Here is a 12,458-nt window from a genome sequence, read left to right on the forward strand (position 1 = left end):
GTTAACGTTTTCACTGAAGCGCTACATTCTCGCGAGGATAAACGTATCAGCAACAACCAAAACCGATTTCACGATGAACAACATTATAACACTTACAAATTGGATATACATAATCGTAATCTTTCGATGGTTAATCAAATACGAGATTAAAATATAATATAATATCGAGCTTAAATGAAACCAATTAATTCCCACCCCCATCCTCCCACCTATTATTTCAACAACAAAAAAAAAGAAAAAATACAAACGCACAATAATTATTATCTTTCACGATTGATCGATAGAAAATAAAATAAAAATATAAATATAACGACAAAAGTGTGTCATCAATCATTTTCGTAGCGAACTACGATCAATTTTGATCTTCTAATATTTCTGATTATATTAATTATAAAAATTATTAAATATATATAATGTTTAATCATTATTAATTATATATTAATATATATAATAATAAGTAATATAATAATTATGAAAATTATAAAAATTTAGAAGAGTAAAAACAAAAACGTTTGTAAATCTCTCAGGCAGGTTTATTATTTTAATTAATGTAAAAAATAAAAATCCAACTAAAAGTGTTATATAAGTGATTCCAATAAAATTCCAAATAAAAAATTCGAAGGAAAAGAAAAAAAAAATTCAAGAGAATTCTTAAAGATTACGGGTTTCCTTTAATTAAAGTAAATGAAAATAAAATGAAATGAAATATATATATATATTTCTATACGAGATATGATATTATACTGCACAGTATATTGCATTTTAATAAAATGTTTATAGTATTTATATTGAACGATGAAATTTAATTTGTCGTTTAATTAATATATATATGTTTTTTTTAAACAGATAACAGATAGAACAGATTTTTTTATAAGAGATAACTATTAAAATATGTAATTGTCCTCTTTTAGATGGAAACATGTATATGTATATTATATATGCTATTCATCTTGATTATCTTGTATCTATCATTGATCAATTAAATATTATTTGAGATAATATTATATCATATATATAATAAATTTTATTTATAATAATAATATATAATATATAATATAATATTATTATAATTTATAAAAAATATATAATATAATTTTTTATATATTATACATTAATATAATTTTAATAATTTATAATATATATTATATATAAAATATTTGTTGATAAATTGAATATTCGTGGATAAAGGATTTTTAAATATCAGTCTTCCTTTTTATTCTTTTTATTTTCTGTTTTTATCCCCCATAGGGGATGAGGTAAAAAAAAGATAAAAAATAGTTCGAAATAATTATAATATATAATATATAATATAATTTTTTATATATTATACATTAATATAATTTAATAATTTATAATATATATTATATATAAAATATTTGTTGATAAATTGACTATTCGTGGATAAAGGATTTTTAAATATCAGTCTTACTTTTTATTCTTTTTATTTTCTGTTTCTATCCCCCATAGGGGATGAAGTAAAAAAAAGATAAAAAATAGTTCGAGTGAGAGTAAAACGATCGACTTCTTACCTCACGATTCAGGGGCTTTGCTAACTTGATGGCGCCTGTGCGTGGGTCGACTACAAAATAGTCGGTGAGTTGTATGCCATACTTCACTGGCGATCCTTCCGGATCGTAGCCCTTTAGGACGAACACAGACGTGCCAACTTTGGTCGATTCTGATAGAGGTAAACCTGTAGGGTAACCTCCTGCTTCCAGTATTGGTGGTTCGTTCACATTGTTACCACCTAAAACAAATACAATTATTTTCATATTAAAATAACTCATTATCATTGATGCATTCATTCATTGCAATTTACGTCAAATAATTCTATAATATTTTATATATATATATATAGAAGGTGTGGGTTTCATTTAAATTGATCAAATTCGAAATTGTTGATGATAGAAAAAAAAAAGTATTAAACAAAAGTTGAATGCTTCAAGGAGGCATCTTATCTGATATTAGTTTTATTCTTGTAAGTGGATGCGTAAAAATCACACGAAGCTCAACTTTCATTTTTTAAATGAAATCATGTATTTTTTAATTCGTCAATTAGTGCAGGTTTTCATTCATCAATGGTTTTGATGATATTTAAGTGGATCGATTTGAATGGGACACCCTGTATATATATATAGTCTATAATATTAATTATTAAAACGATTTTCGACGTAATCAATGATTACGATTAAATTTTTCAATTGCATTTCTTTCATTTTTTGTAATTGTTAAATGATTCGTAAATAATAATATTAATAATGTTATACCTATGAAGTTAATCGATGCGTATCAAAATGAATTCATCGACGTTTAATAATACGCGTTTAGTAATGAATCTTATAATAATTTTCTCTATATAATTGTGTTATTTAATATAATTATAATTAATTATTATACGTTAACCGTAGAGAAATGTTTTGAACGGATTTTGGGTATATGATTAAATTATTCAATTATTTTTAGAAGTATAATATATAAATGTAATATAATCTTATTATATAATATATTTCTAAACGAGACATAATATTATACTGCACGTTATATTGCATTGTAATAAAATGTTTGTATCATTTGTATTATACAATGAAATTTGAATTTCTTGTTAATTAATTAATATATATTTTTTGTTCTCTTTTTCGATATTATTTGCGATAAGTTTTATTTTTAAATTACAACGGACGATAAAGCCTTATTATTGCGACTCACAAAAAAAAGAAAAAAGGGATGAAAGATGAAAGAAAAAATAAATTAAAATTTCGAACCACGGGGGGGAGTGGAAAGAAGGAAGTCTTATAAGTTGAATCTTTCTCTTTTATCGTAGTTATTATCTTATAAAAATATTTATAAATGTTCAAGTAATATATTATAATAAATAAGAAGAAGAAGAAGAAGAAGAAGAAGAAGGATAGGGAGAGGGAGAGGGGGGGGGCAGCCTAGACTCTTTTTTCTTTCCTTCTTTATCTTTCTTTGAAGTATTGTAAAAAATAAAAAGAAAATTTTAAAATGAAAGTAATAGAACCATTGGAAAGTTAGATACGAGCCTCGTAGAAAGAACCTATCGTAAAACTATTAGAAAACTTGTGAAAACTGGTAGAAAAGAAAAAGTTAGGTGTAAAGGGTAGGAGGGTTAGTGAGTTTAGGAAAGAAGTAATCATAGCTTTGGTTGAGATACTTCGAAAAGTTTTTCTTTTTTTTGTTCCTTTTCTTTTTTTTGTTTCGGAGAAAAAAAGTCTCGGCAAAATTTCTATCGATGTAACATCAAAAGAATGTAACGGGTGATTTTTGTTTTTTTTTCTTTTTTTTTTTGGTAGAGGGAAAAAAGGGAGAAAGGATTTCTTTCTTATTTTCTTTCTCCTATTACTTTGATATTTTCTATTTCGTAATAACATTTTTCCTTACTCCGGAGGGGAAAATAACGAATGGCAGAGAAACAAGTTTCCACGCATGTTTCTCGATTATCGTTAAGGATCGTAACATCTAATCATTTTGTTTCTTTAACAAAAAATTAAGAAAATGAAAGGAAGAAATAATGAAGAAAAGAAAATACGAAGGACGTATTCTCGTTTCTTTTTCATCGATCATAGTTATATTCGAGAAACATGAGATGGTTCACGCTTATGTCACGTCTCGTTTGTGTATCGTACAAATTAAATATATATAAAAAAAAAATAGAAACAATTAGGATAAAATTATTATGAAATCATTATTACGATATATTCTCAATCGTAATGTATTTTCGATAGAAAATAATATCAATTAAAATTTTCTGTTAAAATATATTTCATTAGTTATTATTTCAATCGAATTGCTGCTGTATCGCATAAATCATAAAATAATAATAATAATAATAATAATAATAATAATAGTAATAATAATAATAATAATCGTTTTTCCTTTCAATCGGAATAACGATAAGCTCGTCAAATCTGTCGACATCGATTTTATTTGTTAAAAAATTGTAATGGTTTTCGAAAAAAAAAGAAAAAAGAAAAAGAAAACAAACATATGATGTTGATGGGTTTATTTTTGAATTCAATATAAAAAAAATAAAGTAAAAATATGTAACCAAACGTCGGAAACTTTCAGTATCCATAGCGGGTTAAAACAGGGGGACGCACTGTCCCCTAATAATAATAATAATAATAATAATAATAATAATAATAATATAAAAAAAACGACGATTGATTGTTTGGTCAGAATTATTTGCGTTACTGCTATATTTTTCCTCGAAAAACTTTAATCAAATTTCATTGATTATTTGGAAAGCTTTGATCAGAGCTTTTTGATTTTTTGTTTTTTTTTTTGGTTTTTTTTTTTCCTTATTCACCAACTAATCCCGTTCCCATTTTCGAGAAACGAAACGAAGACCTTTTTTTTTTCGACATAGTGAGAAGCATTTTATCGGTCCTCCACTTTCCTCGTTTACGATACACGTATCTTCTCTCTCTCTTTCGTTTTGAAGAGAAAAATCGTTTCTTTACATAAACTCACGAAAGGCGAACGGCTTTCACAAGCAACGAGCTTTCCCGTTATCATCGGCCCGTTTCACGGCTCCTCGTAAATCGAAATGGGCTTATTTTTTTTTTTTAAAGGAAACTCGAAGAAAATAAAAACGATGGGGAAGAAACGAAAATAGAAAAGAAAAAAAACAAAAAGAGAAGAGAAGAAGAATTTTTTTTACTTTACTCTTTTTATTATTATTATTATTATTGTAAATATTTTGTAGGCTTGTAATTTATCGGATAAGTATTTGTAAATATTTTTCTATCAATGTTTGTAATAAATAAAATATCGATAATTCTCTACAAATATATATATATGTAGGATTGGGTTCGTTGCAAAAGTGTGTAATAAAAACCTACACCGAGGTTAATTCTACTATAAAATATTGAATAAAACAGAAGATAGAAATAAACGCTACAAAAAATGCCTCACGATCTTTGGACAACGTAAAGTGATTCGATTTAAGGGGGGGGAGGGGTTATTTAATTTTTTTTTTTCGATTTTTTATAATTTTTTATAATTAAATATTATTAATTGTAAGAAAAAAAAAAGAAGTACCGATCAAATAAATATGATGTGATATATTGTACATTATATTTTTGTGTCATAATTCTAAATTTATTAAATATTACATTACGTTTGTGGTTAAAAGTTTGACAATTCAATTCTAAAAAAACGAAACAAAAAAGAAAAAAAGAAAAATTAGTACCGATCGAATGAAAATACGATACGATACATTTATATATTATAATTTTGTAATAATTGCCAAATTTATACAAAATATATTACAACCGCTAAAAATTCTACGATTTAATTCCAAAGAAACAAAAAAACAACAAAGGCGAACAACAAATTTGTACAAATAAAATAATTCCTTTATTCAAAGTTATATTTTAAGAGCCATAAAATGAAAAAAAGAATATATACACGTACATACGTATATATTTTTTCCCTATCCCTATCCCTACGTTTATCGATAAGGGTTATATTTTGTAAAGGTATATTGCAAACGCATATATCGTTCTTACGTTTACTCGATCGAAAGAAATTTACGATGGTTAGATGATCTCCAAGTTGTTGTACATGTATTCGATGTTACAAAATATACGATGTAACTGAACTACGTCGTAAAACTATGCTTGTACTATGTTTTGTTGAAGACGAACTTCGATCTAATCCCTCTTGCTTCATCTATCTATCTATCTCTTTCTCTCTTTTTATTTATTTATTTCTTTTTTTCCTCTCTCTTTTTTCTATGTTTTTCTATGTTTTTCTATGTTTTTATTTACATTTCCCCTTCGTTCCCCCCAATCGTTTTCTATTCAACGATATTACGATATGTGAAAATTCTTATAAATTTTTTAATACATCTTCGAGTACTTGTTTTTTTTTTTTCTAATTATGAAGAAACATCGAATGAGTATACTATTATTTTCGTTAAAAAAATTAAATAATAACATATCTGTAATTAGTATATTTTTTTTTTTTTAATTAAATTAAATTAAATTTTATATGCAAGTAAAATAAAAACACGATGAGAAATAAGAATATAAATTATTATATTTTCTCAATCAAGAGTTTATATTATATATATATATATTAAATAATTGAAGATAGGATTTATCGATCATTATGGTATACTATTTTTTTCGTTAAAAAATTCAAACAAGACAATATCTCAACGATCATTATTATTATTATTTCTTTTTTTTGTCAATTATTTCCTCAATCAAAATCATACACGAATAATAATAATAATAATAATAATAATAATAATAATAATAAAAAGAACAAATTGAAGTAAAAATTTATGGATTATTATAGTTACACGCGAAACATTGCACATGCATATCATATACGAAATGTTTTAGAAAAATATCACAATTGCATACAAAGTAGCAATATTCAATGAAATAAAAGTTACAGTGGTTGGTATAGAGAGTATAGTAAATACTATTTTTATCAGTCTCTAAAAAACTATCCATCTTTTTCTTTCATAGGTTGATGCACACAGTGTGCTTTTAAGGGAATTGCATTAACAAGTCTAAAATAATTCAACGTTCTTCAACTCAACGAAAAAAGGGAATTTCATTCTAGAGTTATGTCCCTTTCGAATAATACATTTTTTTTTCCTTTCCTGTCCGTCATCACTTTTACGTTTATTTTATATACTTTGCGTGTGTGCGCGTGTGTGCGTGTGTTTTTATTTTATACATATATATATGTTCTACTTTTCTAGCTTACGAATTTTATTTTGCCTTTTTTATTTGTTCGTTTGCCCAATTTCTCATCCCCCACCCCTCCCACCAGCCTATAATCACGCTACTTTTATATTTTCTTTTATTATTATTATTATTATTATTATTATTTATATTTTTGTATCTCTCTTTTAGAAATTTGTATTTTATATTTTATTTGTTTGTTTGTTCGTTCATTCGCTTTCTATCTTTCTGACTTCAAACAAGAAGAAGAAGAAGAAGAAGTGGAAAAAGAAAAGGAAAAAGAAGAAGAAGAAGCACTTTGGTTGATGGTAAGACGAGGAAGGCATGTCTTCGAAAATCCGATTTCTTTCCTTGGCGAACCAATGAGAAGAAAGCTAGGGAGAGAGAAAGATAAATAGATAGATAGAACGAAAGAGAAAGAGAGAGAGAGAGAGAGAGAGAGAGAAAGCTTGGAAAGTCTGCTAAAGGCAGGCAAGCAAAATCTCTGCAATGTCGAGCTCGTAATGCACTTAACTGCATCGAAATCTTCCTTTGCCATTTCTTTGAAACGACAACCCTCCCTTTGAAGAGAGAGAGAGAGAAAGAGAGAGAGAGAGAGAGAAATCTGATAATATTGTTATATGGTAAATGTACTTTAAAGTTTGAATTCCAAATTATATTTATTCTATAACATATAGTTGTAAATATCTAATTTATTTAAAAATAATTATTCGTAAAGAATATTACCCATTGTAAAATTGAATAAATTCTCTTTGAAAAATACGTGCACGAATCGTAATAATATTGTTAATAGTATATTCGTTCTTATAATATTATATATATATACAGAAATGTATTTGAAAGTTTGAATTTTAAATTATTTATTCTATAAAATATAGTTGTAAATATCTAATTTATTTTAAAAATATAATTATTCGTAAAGAATATTACCCATTGTAAAATTGAATAAATTCTCTTTGAAAAATACGTGCACGAATCGTAATAATATTGTTAATAGTATAATTCGTTATAATATTATATTATATTATACAGTAAATGTATTTGAAAGTTTGAATTTTAAATTATTTATTCTATAACATATAGTTGTAAATATCTAATTTATTTAAAAATATAATTATTCGTAAAGAATATTACCCATTGTAAAATTGAATAAATTCTCTTTGAAAAATACGTGCACGAATCGTAATAATATTGTTAATAGTATAATTCGTTATAATATTATATTATGTTATACAGTAAATGTATTTGAAAGTTTGAATTTTAAATTATTTATTCTATAAAATATAGTTGTAAATATCTAATTTATTTAAAAACATAATTATTCATGAAGAATATTATCCACGTAAAATTGAATAAATTCGTTGAATTGAATAATAATTGAATAAATTTTTTTTGAAAAATACGCGCACGATTCATAATAATATTGTTAATAGTATAATTAATATTATAAATGGTATAATTCGTGATAATATTATATTATACGGTAGATGTATTTTAAAGTTTGAATTTAGTTGTTAATTTTAATTTTAATTTAAATTTGTTTTAATTTTATTTTTTATTTAAATTTGATTAGAATTCAACCTACAACAACGTTTTCCCTTTAAATCTCTTATTGTTAGTTAAAAGAAAAAGAAGAAGAAGAATAAGATAAATCGTACGATTAAATATATGCATATTTAAGACTACGTTTAACTTGCAAACGGAAAATAGACGAAAATTCTCTTTGTAAATTACCGTGGAAAACAAAATTCTTGGATATTCGATCGACGAATGTTAGAATTATACGAAAAAAGTTGAAGTTCATGGGAAACGGGGAAACGTGGAAAAAGGGGAAAAAAGGTTCGAGACAAACGCCCATCTTGGGAGTTTTTTAGAATTGCTAGAAAAAGAAGGAAAAAACTAGGCTACTAGTTTGAAAGAGAGAGAGAGAGAGAGAGAGAGAGAGAGAGAGATAGATAGATAGATAAAAAAAAATTTAAAAAAAAAAAACGATAGAAAAGATAGGAAGTAGAATGAAGTATAATAAAACGAGATAAAGGAAAAGAATCGAAGTTAATGGAAACTCCCGAAAACTTCTCTCTTACAAAATTTACATAACGAATATGTAATTAGTTAGTAAACACAGTACTTCAGATTTCTGATATATATATATATATGTATGCGTGTGCGTTGTGTATGTTACATATCGAGGAAATAAAATAAAATAAAAAATAAAAAGTACAAAGAAAAAGAAACCAAAAAATATTGTTTTCTCAGGAGCGTACACGCGTGGTTCATACGAGTTCGGGGAAAAAAAAAGAAAGAAAGAAATTAAAATAAAAAGAAAAATATTATAAAATAAAAAAGTATAGGATATATAAATAAATATCACGATGAGAATAAAAAAGAGTGGGAGTTAGTTTAAACCAAAAAGTAAAAATACTGACATGCCAATCTGAAACGATACTCGTACTCGAGTGTATATATAGAGATATGGAGATGTATATGTGTGTGTGTGTTATTTTTTTTATTAATAAAAAAATTCTCGTCCTCTTGATGTTTTCGATATTGAAATTTTCGGTTTACACAGACAAAAAATACACACACACACACACAACCCACCACCACCACACACACAAACACACACGTATATTTGCAGAATATTTAATATTTTTTTTATTGACTTGTAATAATTTTTTAAAATATGCCAATGGCTATTAAATTGATTTCCACAAAGATAGTAGAAAAGAAAAAAAAAAGAAAGAACTTGATGGTTTCTGAAGTATTTATAGCGATTTAAAAATGAACGTTAGAATAATAATAATAATAATAATAATAATAATTTAATAAGACAGTAAAAAAATTAAACTTCCACATTTTTTTTAAATTACCAAAGTTTTTAAATATATTTTACTATTTTATGTGCAAATAGAATAGCGGATACGTTTTTAAATTTATTTTCTAATGGAATATAATGCAACTATTTTTTTTTCTTTCTCACAAAAAACTCGTACACGCAAATTCGTACACGTATACAAAAGTTCGCGAATAATTAACACCAAAACACATTGATTAAACTTTGTTTTATTTTACGATGTTTGAAAACAAGCAATCGAATTAAAACGTTCGAAACGATTTTATTTACGATCCGAACGATCGTAAGTAAAAGTTGTTAAAAGTTTTAAGATAAGATTGTAGATATTTTCGAGAAGAAAAGGGTTTCCAAAAATCCTTTTTGCTTGAACTAAAATTAAATTTTTGTTTTTTTTTATTATATGCGTAAACTCGTGAAGAACTCGAATTAAAACGTTCGAAAAAAAAAGATATTTTATTTACGATCCGAACGACCGGGTTGAAAAGTTTTGGAAAGTTTTAAGATAAAATTGTAGATATTATCGAAAAATAAAAAGAAATAAAAATTAATTTAACAATATAAGATCATTGGATCTAAATGTTGAATTTCTTGGACAAGGGATTGAGTAACATCGGTGTACCTTTAATACACAATATATTGCCGTTTAAGTTTAGTCTTGACAAAGCCACCACCACCACCATCCATAGGGTAGTTATTTCAACAAAGTTTCGATCACCGGAAGTTGAGTTTACTTGTTAGTACACGTGAACACTCGATACATAGGAGGACATAGTACTAGACAAGAAACTTGTTCGAACGACTCACACAGAATCTTCTCACTCACTTACTTACTTACTTACTTGTTTGTTTGCTTCCACTTGTAAGACATTGTATATGTGTAGGTTATGTATGTGTGTGTGTGTGTGTGTTTGTTTGTTTAAAGATTGCAAAAGCTTAACTCAAACGTACGATCAAATACTTTTTGTTTTCTATCGAAATGATTGAAGTACGCGAACATGCTAGTGTTCTCGACATGCTATGGTAACTATAAAAGTAACTTAAATTAAAAAAAAAGAATAAAGAAAAATAAAATAATATAAATTTATTCGATAATATTCATCGTTTTTAAAATATGACGCGTGCATGGAATAAAAAATTCGCATCATTTATTTTTCCTATAATTTTTGTTTTGTTTATTTTTATTCTTTTTTTTTTCTTTTTTCCTTTTTTTTTTCATCCGACACATTGATTGAGATTGTAAATGAATTATGCTTCGAATACTTGAAAACGCAAAAAAAAGACAAAAGAAAAATAGCCAACGTGTCATCGATGTTGATTTGCAAAATTGTTCGATGCATATTTTTTTTTTTGACAATGTTTTCATTTTCCCTATGGAAAAAAAAATATATATAAAAAATAATATCTATTGTTCATTAATGTTGGATTTCATTCGCAATCGGTGTTATTTTTTGATTTAAATTTATTTTATTTTATTCCCTTCCCCACCCTCTTCCTACCTCAGAATGAATATATTGAGAGAGATAAACCATCGTGGAACGATTACAAATCTATACGTTCGTTTTAATTGCATTTTTTGTTTTTTAAACAAAAACTGATCGGATACGCGAACACGTATTGTTTATTTTTCCTCAATAAATGATTTTCCTTTTTAGCGTAAAACTAAAAGATACACCAATATATATATATATATAACAATTTACTGGGAAAAATCAGTTGAACGTTACTCCCCATCGTTACTTTTCAATTGGTTAATATTTATAATAAATTTATACACTTTGCATTGCACGTTTATTATAGCCGGATTAAAAATCTTGTTAATGCGTTCGGATAATTGATAATTTCAAGCAATTAAAAGCTATCGATAATTTATATAAAACGAAATATAAATATTCGATACATTTAAGTATGGTTAAATTGGGATGGTACAATCGGAGGTAAAAGTGTTGAAAATTACAAATTTTCTTTATACGATACACGTTATGAAATAAATTCATTATGTCATTACCAATAAACGTTAAATTAAATAAAAAAAATGATAAATAAATATGAATAAAAATTGTTTAAATAACTTTTAACAAATGAATATCCTTTGATTTTAACTAACCATCGAAAACAATTTTCATTTAAATCTATATTAATTAATTCTAAATAGCGAAATATTAAACAACTTTTAATTATTAATTATAATTAAAATATATATAAATAAAATAATTAAAATATATAATAAAAATATATAATATTTAGTTTAATATCACGAATATTTTACAATTTGTTTATCTACAAATGCCGATTGATTTTCAAGTAGATAAATAACAAAATCATCAATTACTCTAAAAGAAATAATAATCATTTGAAATTATACGTATAATAAATGTGCTTATAATTATGAAAGTGGTCTAACAATAAGTTCTAGTTCTATCTCTTGTTTCGAGATATTTAAAGGATTACATTTGAACACTAAATGAATTTTATATAATATTGAAAAAAAAAACACTATTTAACGGTTCCTTTTTAACAATATCGTGAAAATTACGTTGAATTAATTTAGTTTTAAATATAATGTGCTGTGTGAAATAACTAAAATTTATTTTATTTTGTTAAATTTTGTCTTAGACCACTCTTTCATAATTATTTAATAATTATAAGTAATCCTCGAATATTAAATATTGAATTAAATAATAACACGAATATTTTATAATTACAAAATGGTCATAGTTAAACATTAAGGTAACTACTAATCCCGACCAACCAACCAACCAATCCGAATAACCATGTCCTCCATTAAATTTTTTAAAAATTGATGAGAACGAAACAAAAAAGGGAAAAAAAAAAAAAAAATGGTCGAAACAACGGTACGATCGATACGAGAGTTTCATCGA

At 25.4% G+C, this 12,458-nt stretch overlaps 1 protein-coding gene across 1 annotated transcript in view; it reads right to left on the reverse strand.

Moving 5' to 3' along the window:
- The window catches only part of LOC122521362 (cadherin-87A), an 81,848-nt gene that overhangs the window by 24,549 nt on the left and 44,841 nt on the right, over positions 1-12,458 (reverse strand). The window contains exon 3 of the mRNA XM_043642031.1: positions 1,530-1,747. Coding sequence (XP_043497966.1) covers positions 1,530-1,747 — 218 coding nt within the window. The remainder of the gene's footprint in view (positions 1-1,529; positions 1,748-12,458) is intronic.

Source organism: Polistes fuscatus, unplaced genomic scaffold, assembly GCF_010416935.1.
Source record: "Polistes fuscatus isolate 324 unplaced genomic scaffold, CU_Pfus_HIC Scaffold1, whole genome shotgun sequence".
In the NCBI taxonomy this organism is placed as follows: Eukaryota; Metazoa; Arthropoda; class Insecta; order Hymenoptera; family Vespidae; genus Polistes; species Polistes fuscatus.